At 42.9% G+C, this 18,495-nt stretch overlaps 1 protein-coding gene across 1 annotated transcript in view; it reads left to right on the top strand.

Moving 5' to 3' along the window:
- The window catches only part of RPS6KA2 (ribosomal protein S6 kinase A2), a 1,517,835-nt gene that overhangs the window by 675,571 nt on the left and 823,769 nt on the right, over positions 1-18,495 (top strand). Inside the window, exons 6-7 of the mRNA XM_069234488.1 lie at positions 13,896-14,002; positions 18,223-18,260. Of these exons, the coding sequence (XP_069090589.1) occupies positions 13,896-14,002; positions 18,223-18,260 (145 nt within the window). The remainder of the gene's footprint in view (positions 1-13,895; positions 14,003-18,222; positions 18,261-18,495) is intronic.

The raw sequence follows: 18,495 nt of genomic DNA, 5'->3' as shown, positions 1-18,495 counted from the left end.
AATTCGCCAGCGTCTCTGAGAAACTCCACACCAGGAACAAGAGAGACAGCTACCGAAAATTATTTCCCATACCTGTACTAGTATAGGGCGGGATAGTTTGGGAGCCAAACCAAAGAAATTGGAGTTACAAGGTACCGCCCATAAGGAGGGTACAAAGCAGGCACAAGAGGGCCCTAGGAAGCACTGGGACAAACAAAAAGATTTCAAATAAAGAAGAAACAAGAGAGCTGATTCTCCACACCCGGAGAACTCCGAAAGGAGATATAGGGGGTCATTCCGACCCCGGCGGTCAAGGACCGCCGGGGCCGGGGATGCGGGAGCCCCGCCAACAGGCTGGCGGTGCTCCTCAGGACATTCTGACCGCGGCGGTTCAGCCGCGGTCAGAACAGGAAAACCGGTGGTCTCCCGCCGGTTTTCCGCTGTCCTGCAGAATCCTCCATGGCGGCGCAGCTTGCTGCGCCTCCATGGGGATTCTGCCACCCCATACCGCCACCCGCCAGGAACAGGATGGCGGTATGGGGTGTTGTGGGGCCCCTGGGGGCCCCTGCAGTGCCCATGCCAATGGCATGGGCACTGCAGGGGCCCCCGTAAGAGGGCCCCACTTTGTATTTCAGTGTCTGCTTTGCAGACACTGAAATACGCAACGGGTGCCACTGCACCCGTCGCACCTACCCACTCCGCTGGCTCCATTCGGAGCTGGCTTCCTCGTGGGGAGGGGTTTCCCGCTGGGCTGGCAGGCGGCCTTCTGGCAGTCGCCCGCCAGCCCAGCGGGAAAGCCAGAATGGCCTCCGCGGTCTTTCGACCGTGGAGCGGCCATATGGCGGCTCCCTCCAGGCGGGCGCCGACCGCCGCCCGCGGGGGTCAGATTGACCCATATAATCTCAGAAATAGGGAGAACATTAAAACTCCAGACAGTTATACTGATTCACGTCCCTCTCGTTCCTTTCAGGACGCACCGGATAGACGTAGCGAGAGAGGGGGCCGTCAAGATCGATGTCCTGAATACGTGAGAGAAAAGAAAGACTCATCGCAGTCTAACATTAAAAAAGAAGAAAAGACTCCTCAGCAAAAACCACAGTTTAAAAAGAAGAAGGTGGCAGCACTGACAGCTAAGAATGCCAGTATACTTGAGAACACTGTTCAGGAACAAGATGTGGGCAGTGACTCTGTTAGACAGCGTGGCAGAGGTCACGATATGTCGCCAGAGTCTGAAAGATCATCTGGATGCGACAGCGATTACATCGCAGTTGAAACAGCGGATGGCCGCGTTCTCCCCCCGATGGGGTTTATGATTTAAAAATTCAGATAGAGGGAGACGTGGAAGGCATTATTAGTGTGATATTTTGGGATGAACTTACTAGTGATAACCATATTGCCCGAAAGAGACTGGCCACCTGAACACGTCCGCAAGCTCCTGCATGGGGAAGATGTCATTTTGCCTTCTTTCTCCGATCTTGTTCTGGAAGCAGACAAAGAAGCCTATGCTTCTGAATGGGCTTTAGCACAGGCACTTGCATTATATCGCAATCATGTAGGTTGGGACAAGGACTCTCCTTGCCATGTTATTCCCGTTAGGTCTACACCCCAACTGCAGCCACAATATTCTGTCAAACATGAAGCAAAAACTCCGGTGAGGGAGATCCTCGCCCAACTTGAGTACCGGGGAGTGACTGAGCCCTGTACATCTGCAATGAATAATCTGTTATTCCCTGTTGCAAAACCGGACCTTTCTTACAGAATAGTTATTGATTATAGACACTTAAATAATCATGCACGCACATATGCTGTACAAAATTCACACAGCACGGCACTAATAAACAATATAGTGCGAAAAAAATATAAAACAACATTAGACATTTCTAATGGATTCTTCTGCCAGAATTTAGCACATGAAAGTCGGGACCTGAGTGCATTCTCATTTGCCTCTCAGAAACGCTTTTGTCGTTTACCTCAAAGTTATCGTATGTGGATGACATATATCTCACAGACGACGCCCTCGACCTTCATCTTGTGAGGGTCGATCGGATCATTTTGTGATTTGCAGACCTGGGTTACAAATTCAAATTTAAGAAAAGCAAGATAGCCTTTCTTAGTGTATTATTCCTGGGATATGAGCTATCAAACGAGGGAAAGAGCCTGGCCCGCACTTTCTAGAAAAATTTGCTCAACTGCACCCTCCTAACACGCTTAAGAAATTCCAGTCATTACTAGGTTTCTTTAATTTTGGCAGAAAATACATTCCAGATTATGCACAACGTATTAAGCCATTTTATGACTTGGTTCAGCACAATTTTTCTAGCAGACACTGGACAATTGAACACACACGCATCCTTAGGGAAATGCAAAAGGACATACTAGAAGCTAAACACTTGCACACACGTGACAATAAAACAAATTTGGTCATCAGAATAATTGCTGGTGCCACTGGATTTACTTATGTCACCTTTAATCAGGATGACACAGTGCCCATAGCATATAAATCACATTTATACTCCAATGCTGAAGAGCGTTTTGCACTTACATAAAAAGATTCTGACGGCAGTTCAGATGGCCGTTATAAAAGAGAGGCCACTTGCCCAGGGGAAACATATTATTGTTGTCTCCCCGGTGACAGCCTTAGAGGCTGTCACCAAAGCAAGCGTTCCTAATGCTAAAGCATTACATCCACGTTGGATTCAATGGGCAATGTCTCTGACCGCCACTGATGTCAACTACATTTTTGATCCAAAACTTCAGACACAAGAGTTTCTCCAGTACGAACAAGAGTACCCCGCTCCTCTAAATATCTTGCCACTAGACAACTACCATACTGTCATATACACTGATGGTTCAGCACAACCGGCTGTAGGTACTAAACATCAATGCTCGGCAGCTTGCGCAGCCATGAGCGGATTGATGGAAGATGGAGTTTTCCACCCTCACAATAACTACAGGCAGACTTTAGGGGACTGCACAGCCCAGTTGGCTGAGCTTAAAGCTCTTATTCTAGCAATCGAACATACTGAGCCAGGATGCCAGACCTTAATAGCCTGTGATTCTTATTACTGCGTCCAGTCATACAATGACTATCTCAATCATTGGAAACTGAACAGGTTTAGAGATTCTAAAGGGAACACCATTAAACACAAAATACTGTGGGGGAGGGTGGCTGATCTTAAGGATAAGCTGCTGTGTGTCCATGTAGTCCATACAATGGGACACCAACGTGTAGGAGTACACGTTACCGGTAATACATTGGCTGATGAAGCGGCCAAAGCAGCAGTAGCTACGCTTCTGTGGCTGCAGTGACTCATTCTCAGACGAGATTGGATAGTGAAATATTGATTGCCGTTAAAGCTTCCGCTGCAGGCAAACACTTTCCGAAAGGATACCCTACAAACTATACTTACCATATCAGTGCGCAGAATGTTGCTTACACAAGAATTCCTGGGGTTGTAGATCGAGTGATTCCCAATGAAGACCAGAGATTAGATCTAATTAAAGCAGCGCATGAGGGTGTAGCTTCTGCACATGCTGGTATACAGGCCACGATAACACCTCTACAGAAACGCTTCTGGTGGCCTGGTCTATGCAGACGCACAAAGCAGTATGTCCTTTGCTGTGACATTTGCCAGCAGATCAAGGGTTCTAATATCAAACGCCCACCGCAGACATCCCTCTTAGTGTCCAACAGGCCACTACAGTGTGTGTACCTGGACCATTGTGGTCCCTTACAGCCTGATGGTGCATACAAATACATTTTAGTCACTGTAGATTCTTGTTCTAGATTCCTGTGGGTATAGCCACAGCAGTCGGCTGACGCCCGGACTGTTATAAAAGACTTGCTGATCCTTATCGGTACATATGCGTTTGTAGCATTCCATTCGGAATGGGGGCCCTGCATTTGCCTCTAAGGCTTTCAGGGACACCATGGGGACGATGGGTGTTGAACTCCATTACTCCTCACCATACTATCCCAAGGGAAATTCAGTCGTGGAGAGGCGGAATCGTGATCTAAAGCAGTCCTTAACAGCTTGAGTATTAGGTTCAGGCCACAGTTGGTTACATCACCTATATGGGGTCCAGAGAGCACTGAATAATCTGCCAAGACGGTCCTTGGGGGGGACATACTCCATATGAGGTTCTCTTTGGGATACCTATGTATGTCCCAGATCTTGATATCCCTGGTATGGTGGCAGCAGAAACACCATTTGACATAAATGAACGTCTCACTGTTTTACAGGAGCTTCAGCAAATTTCGTGATGATAAATCATCTGCAAGTGCTGCCACCTTAGGAATAAGGGATTTAGCGAAAACTTCAACTGACCTGATTCCTAAAGTTGGGGATCTGGTTCCTGGGAAGATCGCAGTGAAGAAGGAGTTCGGTTCATCATACAGAGCACCTGTACCAGTCTTGGGAATTCAAGGCACCAGGACTGTCAACTTACCACCCCTGTCTGGTTCTAAGACGAACAGATTCATCTCCATTGATGACATCAAACTACACCATGTGTCCGATCCTTCACAGTAGACCAAGAGGTCCCTTGGGTGGTTCCCGATCCCCCCTCACTACCCAACAGGACATACATCTACATAGTAGGATGAATATCACTACTACAGACTATGTAACAATGTCAACTGCTGTTCCAGACATCTCCTTGACCATGGGGAGGGCGGAAAATGAACTCTTGCTGGTTCCAGTCACTAATTCGGTGACCACCCCGGTTCAAGATCTAGCTGTTTTTTACACAAACACATCACAGACTAATGTCACTGTCTACCAGGAGCCCCCACGTGAAGTGGACCAAAGTACGCGAATTAACGTAGTGTGAAATAATCATGTGTGACTTTAACCGAACTAATAAAGATTGTACGGGGACAAATGTGCCCTCAGAGTAGTTTGCCAACATTTATAAGCGTGCTTTATATAACGTGGTGTATTAGAATTGCACTAATCCGACATAATCATAAACGTGTGCTACGATTTGCTTGTTTGAAATGTTTTAGCTTAGCATAACTTTAGTGCAGGCTTCGGCCTAGTTGCCTGGTCTCACGGGTTGGATGCTCGTATTTTTCCAATGTGCTAATAAACGTGTATTTCTGCTTGAAGCTGTACTTTTCCACTGAGATCGTTCACATGCTTATCTTAAGGTTTCGTGCCAGCCTGGCATATTTCTCTTTACTCCAAGGTCGATTTGCAGGTGCGGACAATGGAAGCTCTGAAAGTGAGTTAATTGGTATAAAATGTTGCAACTTGCGTACCCATCTCCAAGGATAATGTATGCTTAAGTAAAAGCTTGAGAACTGTCGTTTTTGATTGGACAATTTGAAGCTAACCTATGAACCCTCCAATGGAAGACCCTACTGGATTTGAACTGTTGTCTATTTAAACCAGGTGCACGAGAAGAAGGTAGCCATTACAGCCATTTTGCCAGCAATTACGAACATTTGGACATTGCAGCTATTATGGCCCACTTTGCTGCGACGCCATTTTGAAAGAGACTTTGATGCTTTCTCTAATTGAGAGAAAGAGACCTTAATGATTCTTGCCCTAGAGACTTTAACTTTGATTTGTCCCTTGCATGAAGTAGTAGTTTTACTTTGCCGCCGTGAGGCAATTGCCCCGTCCACCCCTGCCCCTTTGCCCCGTCCACCCCTGCCCCTTTGCCCCGTCCCATGCTGATCGAAACGGTACCCATGCTGACCGAAGAAACGGTACCTGTGAGACGAAGACTTCCTTGTATGCTGATATCGTAATTGGTAAATATGAAAGGAAATTGTACAATTGCATTGTGTTTCCTTTAGGTAACCAACTGCTGATTTTGATAAGAGCCCTAGTTAGGAGTTTTTCTAAATTAATGTTGCTAAATTGTTTTTGCATGAAGTCCCGCATGCCGATGCTAATTTGAGGTTAGACGAGGATTCCTTTGTTGCACGATGCAATTTGAGACCTTGTTATGCTGACTAAATGTATGCCATTAGTTCATTACAGATTATCGTATTAGTGATTTGCATTGCTATTATCGAATGCCTTGTGATTCAAATGCTACATAGACTGCACTTGTTTCGCCGCTACGGACAGCTATTAATGTTCATTTATGTTTATCATCTGATGTTGAGACACATCTATATTGTGATAGCTTTGTTAATATAGGGAAATAAAGTTCACTAACTTTGAATAAACTGGTGTGGTTATTCCTGACTGAAAGGTCAGGGTTCGCCGAAATGTATTCTGGATTAATTGTTAAGTGTTATGTTGATCAAGGTATTGCTTATGTTCGTTATTGATTATTGATTTAAAGAAATTGATCGATATAGAGTACAGAGAGTCCCACTTAGTCAAAAGATTCATCGGCCTAAAGAGCGTCCAAAGTACCGGTAAATCACTAGTACGGACCGCTCTATCAACCGCCTCCCGTGTATGCAGAAACTGCCTCTGGCTATTTCATTGACATTGATGATTTTTCTTCAGACTCGTCCACTACTGTGACTGACAATGTTTCAAAAAGTAGTAAGCTGTATCAATGGCTTAAAAAGAACTATTTGGAATACCCATGGAACTATTTATGGTTCTGTTTGACATTTTTTGCATTATTTTTATGGATTGGTTTTTTGACTGTTTTCTTTTTGCTTATAAATGGTCACTATATTCCTGATCGCTCCTCTGTGGAGCCTGTTGATGAAATTTTAACTCCACATCATTCTTCACATAAGGTCCAAAGAGACTTGTCCCCTGTAAATATTACAGCAATACCGATTTCTGATGGGATTGTGTGGGACAAAGTTCAATTCGATATATACGGGCCTACTGAAATTATTTAAATACAATGCGTGTTCAAAATTTCAATGACTGATGTAATTACACCTGATGTTGTCTCAGATGATTGGGATGTCCAAACAGTTGATTCCATGCTAACTGAAATGATGGACTATTCCGCTTTTGAAAGTGATGATGTATATGAACATACAATGAATTATGGGGAAATGTTCTGCTATAACAATTGGGGACATTACTACCTACACCGTGCCACTAGATACAGGCCAGTATTAAAGTACACACAGTGGGAACACTGTTCTACACCACCGGTGGAGAGCCCAAAGTACTATTGTGATAAATTTACATACTTTTCTGGGCATGACACAAGAAAAGCAGAGTCATATTATTTTAAAATACCTCAGGCACAAATTAGGAAAATTTTGCTAACTGATACAAAACTGATTTATTCAGATCCCTTTGTTTCCCGGCTCGCAGTTGAAGGTTACGAATATTGGAAGAGCACTATTGATTTGAAAAGTGTATAAGAGGGACGCAAGATTGGCAGATACAGGGTAGGGAGGCTTTATTCCGTGCATGCCTGATGCCTGTACAAATTATTTTCTTAAATGACACAACTCAGCAGATATCCTGTCTGGGGTTAGCAAAAATTAAAGATTTGAACACGCCCAGTATCCCTACCCCCGGGAGGTTTAAAGATTGGCGATACTTCCTCAATATCACCGAGGACAGGCTTGATGCAATGGTTAAGGCTGGTACTTATAATTCTCCACTTTCTAGTCCCGGCCGGTGATTAATCTGGCCCACTGACACTAATGAGTGTCAGGTGCGGTTTTTGAACTCTTCAGGGGGGTTTCTCAATTAACACACCAGACCCTCGCTTTGTATCGGGTCAACATACAGGTATAGTTACGACATACAGTGTGGGTAAGCTGTGCCAGCAACGGGTACAGACCAACACGTTAGCCGCAGTTGAGAAACACCTGAATACTCTGTCTGAAGATATAGACTTGCAGGATTTTCTAATGGGTCCTAGGAAAGAACGCTCAAAGAGGTTTTTATATGCTATGTATAATGAAATTTGGAAACTTTCCCAGATTGAGGCTGCTGTGTGTTTAAGGCAATTGGATAAAGAAAATTTAGAAAAAGCATTAGCTGTTGTCTACAATTGATATCACTCAGACAGACCTGTCCCGGTTATATCATGGGCAAACACAGGTACGTTCCATCATGCAGCTGGGTTGGACTCTACAGACACTGAAAAATGGCCGCATTCCATGGAAGTATATTAACGGGAGTGAATTCTTCACTGTTTTTAATTTTTCCAAGGAACAACAGACAATGGCTAAAAGGGAGGCTAGTTTCACCATGCTTCGCGTAGAAAAGTTAGATAAGTTGCCCTTCACGGAATCAGAGTCCTTCAACTATCTGGCTCTTACATGGCATAATTAATTTACTGATTTTGACCTTTCGTTTCTCGAGCTGCCTGAAACATCTTGCAGTGGAAAGGTACGAGCAACTAGGAGATAGCTATATTAAGGAAGAGTGAGAGTTGCCCTTTGACTACAAATGTCTGAACGGCGAAACAGAGGTCTTTCTTAGTGGAAGCGAATGTGAGACTGCTGTTCGTCATTCCATGCTATGCAAGCAGGTGTCTCTTCACGGTCTTTGCAATGCGGGGACGCAAATTTTGCCTGTTTGTTGAGGGGTACTCCCGTCGGTTTGATTCGCCTGGTATTTCATGTACTTTCCAATTCTAGTTATGTGATACTGAATGATCCAAGCTGTTGCGGCATGCAACCAGGAATTGCCTATGCAATCTCGGTCTCGAAGGTCGTTACGTGTTGTGGACATATTTTGTTTCCCCCCACACGAGAGATAAAAGTATCTGACATGTGGCCCCACATAGATACTTTTAATGTGAACCATGACAAGCTGAGCAGGCTAAAGGCACTATTGTTTCAAAAAGAGGTCGCCTTGACATACGCAAAAGAGACGTATGCTCTCCAGATTGTGAGATCATCAGCCGAGATACAATCCCTATTAAATACCAACTTCCCCAAGCACTTTGGAGACCTGGTATCCAGAATATTCAATGCTTCAAGCACTACTGGGATTGTTCACTTTTTTAAGGCTGTCAGGTCTGGTTTCATATCCATCTTCCAGACTGTCTTTGGAGTCATCCTGTCAGCCATCCACTCGCTCTTTTCAAGTGTGTTTGGTGGCTTTCCAATTATTTTGGCTTTGATTGGTGGACTACTACTGCTATTTCTTCTGATTCGCAGTGGTTGTTTCTTTCCAGCAACGCAGAGCAATGGAGCCGCTCCCACCAAGTCTACTGTACCGTGAGCGCATGGTTCGGATCTTCGGTGCACCCTTGCTGGTGGAATTGGGGCATGACTGGTCATTGTCATTTCGGCCCCTTCTCTGGTGCGTACAACCAGTCTTCCACTGTATATGGTGTCTCTTTGAACATCTGCCTATGGTTTGTCTTGCTGATGCACCAACATCTCCTGTGGACCACGCACTGCTGATGTCCCCGATGAGGGTTCATACACAGTCATGCCCCTTGAGACTGAGGTTGCTCCGTGAGGCCACCTATGAGCTTTCCATTTTGAGATCTACCACGGATGAGGACACTGCAACGGATAACGGTAGACCAGGAAATACTGCTCACTACTGCTCTGTGGATCCGTTTGTCCGCCCAGTTCTCGATTTTACATCAGTTGATGTTGACTCATTTTTTAGGTCCTTGGTTGGTGACTTCAATGACACTCTTCAAGATCATGCGTACCGCAAATAATTTGATGATTTGACTTGCCATTCCCGTTTTAAAATTGTGCACTTCAATTAACTTGCTTTGGCACACTGTGCTTGTCATGGTTGACATTAACATCTCTGTATGTGTTTTAGCGACATTGTTTTTATTATCTCTTTAACACATTTTAAAGATTTTTTAGCTGATTTTTTATGCTTTTAGCTTTTAGTTCAGAGCTATTTTAGCGTTTGGGTTCCTATACCTTCATCATACCTGTTACGGCAATGGGGAGGGTGTAGTGAATCCTACTTCGTTTTAATGGGATAACAGGAGTTAGCTTAGCCTTTGGCTTGCAGACTCGTGCCCCCGTCACCTACTGACTTTTAACCTACTTAGCTTGCTCTGTCTTAGCACATTTAATTATTTATTTCTTATATGATGGCTGCCTTGTTTATAGTTAGGCAACTTGTTATGAGTTACATTATCAGTTTCACCACACTAAGGCGTCAAGATCAAGCAACAAAGACAAACAAACAGTAGGTGTTCACACTTAGGGATTTTCCCTCTCTATACTTTTGAGGGATTGTTTATATTAATTGCCGTCGCAAGCATGTCTGTTATCTATTGTTTGGGAACACACCTACGTCAGGGGTCCTTGTAGATCTGTATAAATACATTGCACTTTAGACAGATAATCAGAGGGATTCCGACCAGAGGGCATCGCCACCATCGCTGATATCGATGCTGCAGTCGTCTTGACGCTGACCCGGTCTTCGTGTCACTGCGTAGTCTGAGATAGGGACCTCATTCCAAGGTAACAAGGGTTGGGGGCTCCTCTCATGGACATGGCATTGGCAGATTAGGTTCAGCAAACCCAGCTCTCTTTTAGGTAGGATGTTAGGCCTTTCACATTATATTTCATCTTGTATGTCTTTTCTATGCATTGCAAGATGGTGGGGGTCTTTGTAATAATGACTCTCGTCTTCACAATTCTGTTTCTTGCATTATTCATTATCCTACTCATTGCAGCCCATGCAACTTATCGCAAATTGCAGTTATGTTAAATAAAAACTATTGAAACTTTCCTGCATCTTTGTCATTGCCTATGTTTGTATGAGACATGATATATCTATGAGAAAGGGGTAATCTCCGTTTAGCCATGACACTCCCTGAGATGTCTTACTCTCGAGTCCATGCGTAAAGGCTGCCGCAAATCACCTTTTACTATTGTGTTTCTGGTGAGGTGCTGCTAGTGAGCCGGTGAGGCTGGGACAACAGTTGCAATTTGTTGTAGGATAGGCATAGTCGCCTACAAACAAAAATACTGTCATCCTTAAACCAGCAGTCTTGCCCAGAGCAAGAGTCCAAACTGCGACACACCTACTCAGCTGACTTGCTGCAACCGGACCTCGCTAGACCTTGAACTGGACCTACCTGAGTCTTGCCTCTGGCAGAGTAAGGTCCTGGTCCCTAAGAGGTACATCTCCCGTCCCTCGACCCTTGGTTACACTCCTGTTAAAGAAAGCAAGAAATCCAGACATTCTGAGCTCCTCGCGACTGCAAATTGGCCCGTTTGTGCCAAGACTCTCCTGCCCACAGTAACCCCCATCACAAAGCTCTGGTGAACCCAACTGTTTGCACTACAGCAACAGTAAGTGACTACCACCAATGTGATAAACAAATTAGGTGCTTTACTTACTTAGAATTTTGAAATTGCAGGTCTCCTGTTGTACTGATTAGATTTTTGTTGCTCTGGTATCATTTTATTTCTTAACATTTACTCTGGTGCAGGTTTTTTCTTGTGCTGCGCTTTCAATTCAGTCCTCTTTGTGTGCTGCATAAATACTTTACACATTGCCTCTAGGTTAAGCTTGACTGATTGTGTGCCAAGGTACCAGAAGGTTAATTTAGTGATTTTTGTTGTCCACCCTGACAAGGATTGTGGTTGTTGCTTGGGAAGGGTCTGCACCCTTGTCAACCAAAAACCCAATCTCCTACAGAGTGCCAAACACGGGCAGTGATACTTCTACCCGTTTGCATAGCTGCGACATTCGCGTATATCCAGAAGTAAGTTGTTCTCTCTTAACCTTAACCTTCCTAGCCCATTCCATTTTCAGGAATTAGATTACAATGCGCTTTCTATATTTCTACTAACCTTGTGTTTCTACACGCGCAAAATGCTTTTCTCGATGAAGAAACCTATTAGCTAAAACACCATTAGACATGTGGGGGCTCCCTTATGTTGCCCACTTTGGAAACAAACCTAGCTTTTGTAAGCGTAGATTTTTGTGGCCTCCATGGGTATACATCAACATAGAAAACATTCCACCCTTGCTGGTGTTCATATGAGTTTTCACACCCCACACCCATAACCCACTTTAACTTTCCTTTTCACTTGCCTAAGCCACACTCATTCATGTGGAAAGGTTATTCAATGGAGCTTAGCATACATGTGACCTAGAACATAGGCTGTATCCAAAGGCTGCAGGTTGTGTTTGTTGTTTCCGAGTTCAAACATAGACCCTGATTTAGATCGCAGGGGATACTCTGGCATACATGTGATGGCTATTCCGTCCCCCATATTACGATCCCATTATATTCTATGGAGATCGTGATACGGTGGACAAGATATCTGTCATGTTTGTGACAGAACATCCCATTCACCAAGATCTAAATCAGACAGGCCCGTAGTGTGTTACACTGAAAGTTGTGCATTTTTCATACAGTAGACAAACAGTAAACTTAGGGCTATATTTAGAGTTTAGCAGATGTGGGATGTCCGCCAAAAATAGCGAATGCTCTGTTCACCCTATTTAGAGTTCATACACTCTATCTGCACTGTGAACAGTGCAACAGGACATCCACTGTAGTCTTGATAAGGCCCTTGGTCTGCATCCTAAAGCTGTAGGTTGTACTGGTAAGTACCTAAATAGCAAATCTGTACGCTTTTTTCACAGCATACCTGCAGAAATGATAATTCACACCTGAGCGATGTTGGCTTTGTTTCAAACATCTCAGCAGTACACACAGTACTGAGGTAAACCGAGGTAAACCTACACATATACTAAACGTGATCTATATGCAAGCCGATGGCTCCATGCATGTTTGTTGTATTATACAGTACAGACTACATGGATTTACATTGTGTGTAATAGACATACGTACTAAGCAAAATTTACAGCCACACCCTGCAGACTGTGCTCAATTCATTAGAGTGATAAAGTGCCCCGTTAAAGACTGCATACTGTGCACCAAACGAGAGCAACGAAAACAAGGCCTCGACTGGTGACTGCTGGACATGTTTGGTGTATGTGAGTGTAATACATACAGTGCACAGTGGCATGGAATAATCATGGTAAACAGCAAAAGAACTGAGTCATTGGGGGCAATTCACAGAAGCATTAATGAATACACAAAGCAGAGAAGTATTGCTATTCATTTTTTTATTTGCGTTTGTGAATTGGCCCTGAAACCTCCAACTTCTTCTTAATTAAAGCATAAAGAGAGCACACTCCTTTCTATTTGTACTAATGTTGTATGAATATTCCCTGGTTAGTCCCATTTTAGAGGTTTTGGGGCCACTTCACAAAGACATGTTACAGTATGTAAAAAAAAAGTAGTACAGGAGTACTACTTTACATACTGCCAAATATCTTTGTGAACAGGCCCAACAAGTTAGAGTTTTTTTTAAAACAAAAGTCGTAACTCTGATCCTATAGTGAGGTTTCCTCTTGGATGCAGATTTCCCACTTCTGATTCACAGACTTTCCAAGATTAGGACTAGAAAACTGGCCTATCATTAACATTTCCTGGTGTACTCCTGGAAAAGTCACTGATGCAAAATTGTTGTCCCCTTTTAACTGAACTTTTTGTTTCTGGAATGTGTAAGGTATGTCTTTAGCGCAACATTTCCCCCCTGCTTGTTAGGTATCCTTACATCCACTCATCTAAATATTTTTCAGTAAGTCAGTGGTACAGTTTTAGAAATGTAATAAGTCACATTTTAATGTGTTTATTTGAAATATAAAGGTTTTATTGCAAAAGTAAAAACACAGGCAAATAAATAAACGGAAAATAAAGAAACGGGAAGAAATAAGAGAAAGTATTCCACCTAAACCTACATCACATACTAATGTTATTATTATAAACTATTAAAATGAAATGTGTACGGAGTACCAAAAATATCTCTATAAAGCTTAGGGCAGCTCTTTGACCTGTGTTGCACACAAAACCATGTTAGTTCGTCTCTGGTTAACGTTCATTAAATAACATGTCTGCTGTGCGTCTCCTATTGACCTCGGTCGCAAGCTTTATGATGCAAGCGTCAAAGGGGCTTTATTCTCGCAGCGAACTGAACTCAGACTTTCTTTCTGTCTTGCTAGGTGATGTTTACAGAGGAGGATGTCAAGTTCTACTTAGCCGAGCTGGCCTTGGCATTGGATCACCTGCACAGCCTCGGAATCATCTACAGAGATCTCAAGCCAGAGAAGTATGTTAATGAGTCAAAACACACTGAAAGATTGTATGTGCACTGTGCCATCACGCACACAGCTGCAAAATGGCCGCCACCACATCTGTGAAAACTTTTTAACCCTGCAACAAGTTATATTATGCATTGTTCATTTAACCACGTTGCCATTTTTGCACCGAATCCTTTTTTGTAAATGTATTTGCCATACATGTTGTCCATACAAACAACAAACAAGTAAATACGGCGATTTAGCAGTAAGATGAAAGGAAAGAAACAAAAGAATATAGTTTCTTTAAGATTAACAGAACAATTTTTTCAATATTCCTTTAAAAATTTCCCACGTTCTATTAAGTAACTGATGTAGGAGTACACTGCAATATTAATATCTAAACTCCTTTTAAAGGACCCATTTATTTTATTTTTCCCTTCTAGATATTACCGCCCGAGCAATGAATTACTTTATAAAATTATTGTAACTGTCCCGTTGGTCACAGCTTGCATACGTGCTAATGTGAAGTCAGGACACACTGGAACACAATATTGTATTTAATTTCTCTTTCTATTCTTACAGTCCTAATTAATTTGTACAAAATTAATTATTTTATATCTCAAATAATATTTGAATGGCTAATAGAAGTGTTGTTTTTAATATTGTAATTCTGATTACAAAAACAAAACAAAAGCTCAATTTTGATCTCACTGTTAATTTATATTTTGTTTTGTGTGTAGTCTTGACCTTATTCATACTATTTTTACATACGAGAGCTGCAGTAATGACAGATAAAAAATATGAAAATTCACACTTTAAATTAGAGGAGTCTCATTTTGTAAAAGAAGCACGTGAAAGAATACCAGAAGGGTGTCATTTCGAGACAGCTCCATAGCATATGGCAGATGTCCTTCGATTGGGACCCACAGCGGCACGAGCTGTGTTGGCTGTAGGGAATAAGTGATTGACATTTGACGGGAAGAAGTAAGCCCTGTAGTGGTTGAAAAACTGTATTAATTGAAAGGGAGCATTGCTTGACACCGTTTGTGGATATTGAGAGGCTTTGATTTATTCCTTTTCATCTAATGTCCTTATGAGCTGAGCTTCCAAGGTGTCACAGAGTGGTTGACGCGAGATTTTGGTGTGAGTCTGGATGACTTAAGTCCATCTAATAATTCTGCTGCCATTCCCCAGGGTGTATATGGATTCTACAAGTGTGTGAGTCTCTATTTCGCTTCCAATGATCTCCCATTTAGAGAGTATGCTGTAGTAAGCCTTGTATTAGGAACTGACTTTCAAATAATCCAAACTGTTCTGTAAGTGAGGAGAAAGTTAAGAGTTTCCCATTAAGCAATAGCTTGTCTAGTGATGTGATGTCAGCACTTCAGTGGCACAGGTGTAATCGTGAGTCGGCTCTGTAATGGGGAAAAGCCCTACAGAGATAGTACGAAGGGAGTATGGGACTGTGTTTAGTGATGTGCAGGCATTTTGTTAAACAGTGTAGTGCTACATTCAGAAGCCGGGGTGCCTCTTGGAGGGGAGGCGTTATAGAAACACCAACTAATAAAAATCTTGATGACTCCAAGTCGTACCCTGGGTGGTCAGTTCTTCAAGCTCCCATCCCGAGAGCCAGCAGAATTGCCACTGTAGTTTGTAGCCATATAATAGTGGTGGAAATTAGGGGCCCCCAACCTGCCACAGTTGACTGGAATTTTAAGCTTAACTGTTGGCTCTTTGGGATGCCAGTTAAAGCAAATGCATTTTCCCTGTATAGAGTCCAACCCCTGGAATGTCTTAAGTGGGAAGAACAGTGGCAAAATAATATAGGAGGAGCAGAAGCATTAACATAATTGCAAAGGCAACACAACCCGTGACGGACAGTTGCAAAGACTTCCAGAAAAGTACTTGAACTTTAAGGACCCAGAGTGCTTTGGCAAGGTTGCCTTTGAGTAAGGCCTGTAGGGTTGTAGTTATAGATGCCCAGATAGAGAAGGAGGTATTTTTCTAAAGGAAGGAACCACCTCAAAAGTCTAAGTCCGCCTGTGGGAAGGAAAGGGCTAGTCGAAGAGACAACACTTTCACCAGTTGACGTGAAGGCCAGATTGTGGCTCATATTTAGTGAGAAGTCTACCTGTACTGGAGTGGTTGTTTTGCAGATCTCGTAGATATAGTGAAACATTATCAGTGTAGAAAAATATGGTGTGGGTTGTATTCTGTAGTGGGATCCCCTGTGCCTTTCCCTCCTCCCTCACCTGCACCACCATTGGTTCCATGGCATTGGCAAGAAGCGGGGAGTGGAGAGAGGGCACTCCCGTGGAGTTCCCTAGTGAATTGGGGAGGAGGCAGAGATAAGTTGACCCAGTCGAATTCTGCCCAGTGGAGTAGTGTAGAGGCGCTTTATGGTTCAGTGCCCAAAAACATAGGAGGTCAGTACCCAAACAGGTAGTCTCACCATAGGATATTGAAGGCCTTTTTCAGGTCTGAAATAACACTTGCCGCTCGGTCGAGAGGCAGTTATAATATTTATTTTTAATTGACTTTAAGTATTTTTTATAGTGCGAACATCAGGGGGCAGCAGAATGGTTATATGAAGAGAAATGTAACACAGAGTTGGGGAAGAGCCAGGCATCAGTCGTAAACAAATATAAGTAAAAAAATACTCAGATCCTTATTCTGAGTGACTCCGGTCTTTTGGGAGGTAATACCACACCTGATAAATAGCAATACCACAGAATGCAGTATGCACTGGGTGAAGTGTTTCCCACCAATTGCAAGTTTTGCAGGTCGCAATGAGGCACAACTTGTAATATTGGAGGTTGCTTATAGCGATGACTGCATGTTTTCCCTCTTTCCAACCATTTTTCCTGAGAAAAATTTTGCCTGGTATTTTGTGATGAAATATGTGTATGGAAAATTGCAGATGTGCGCTAATTACCAAAAACTCAAAATCTCAACTTAGATGCAGACCCCAATTTGTGCCCAAATTCGGAATCCCGTGGGACTCAGAATAAAGCCCCAAATATATCTTAACTAATGCCATTAACTTTACATGGTATATGGTCTTCTTCTGGTTATCAAAAGAAAGACAGTGACAAATAAGATGTGTGCTTTGCTGAACTTGGAACTTCAGGTGCTTTACTTGACTTATTTGACAGAAATTATTAATTCAAACCTGGAACCAACTCAGGAAAGGCTGATTTTACTCTTCTAGGAACAGAGCATATGTGTTTCTAGATCCCCAAGTAAGCACTCTTCACCAATATATTTCATTTAGTAAGGTGTACATGCCCCCAGAAATAGTTTGATTCAGAAATTACACTGCCCATATTGTACATCCTGAAGAACCTCATACATTCGTCATTGACTTTGCCAGTGCTTTGGGGGCACTTGTAATGTTATGTTAGCCTTTGTGAATCCTTCTGTAGGAAATTCAGCAAAACGTTTGTGTAAATAGTGCCCCTTACAAGTGGATAAAAGGTATATAGAGCTAGTACCTAGTTTCTCCTCCCAGCTTCATTATCCTGCACACCCACTGTGAACTTTTATGGTTCTGTTCTTATTTTCCTTTCTGGGGTACAATGCCTGCTTCTATTTCCATTTACTTTCCACACCAGTGTTTTGACCTCCTACTTGGGGCGCAAGGGCCCAGCATATCCAAGACTGCGTGAGGAACTCTTTGACACCTTCCCTGGAGGCGCGTGCCAGAACCACTATTTCCTGTCCTTTTAGTGCCTCATGGAACCTAAGCCTAAGTGGGCATGGCACACCTAGCATGGGTGACAGTCGTATCTCCTCTTTAAATATCAGCTTTACTTCCTATCCCCTAACTTGTGCTACTCAGCAGGACAGATCCACTAGAGTCATATAAACAGCTTTCTATCACCTATTCAGTGATGCTTGCGCCCACAGGGAAAAAAGAGACAGGTCACCCGGAGCATTTTTTGGCATCCGTTAGTTCTGTCGCAAAGACATAAAATTAACCGAATGGCAGATGGTCTAGTTATCAAGCCACCGAAAACCACTACTGTCTACACTTCCCTCCTGTGGTGATTACCATTACGCTCAAGAAATACAGTACAAAAGTTTTGCCTATCTGAAATGTACAACCCTTTGTATTCGGTGTTAGCGTGAGGGAGGGGGTATTGAAAATACCTTTAAGTGTACTGCTTCTTCAAAAAAGCTAAGACACATTCCTCTGTTTTTGTTGTCTAGTTATTCAATTACTTATACCTGCTTCATTGTTTTTCAGCATTCTTTTAGACGAAGAAGGTCATATAAAGATTACAGGTGAGCAATTGTTCAAAGACCTTTACAATTTCTGGAGAATCATGATAATCAGTAAACACATTTTCGAGAGCCTATTGTAGGTTACTATTCAATACACTCGTTTAATGAACAAACACTCTCCTAGCTCCAGTCTGCAGCGTAAATCCTCTTTACCATATTAAAATGTCAAGAAAATACTTGCCTACACGCAGGAAGCAGGTCGGTTGCATAAGTGAACTTGCTTGTGAAAAACTGT

This window comes from Pleurodeles waltl, chromosome 5 (assembly GCF_031143425.1).
Source record: "Pleurodeles waltl isolate 20211129_DDA chromosome 5, aPleWal1.hap1.20221129, whole genome shotgun sequence".
NCBI lineage: Eukaryota > Metazoa > Chordata > Amphibia > Caudata > Salamandridae > Pleurodeles > Pleurodeles waltl.
The sequence above is the reverse complement of the archived record's forward strand: the minus strand, read 5'-3'. Positions and strand labels throughout refer to the sequence as shown.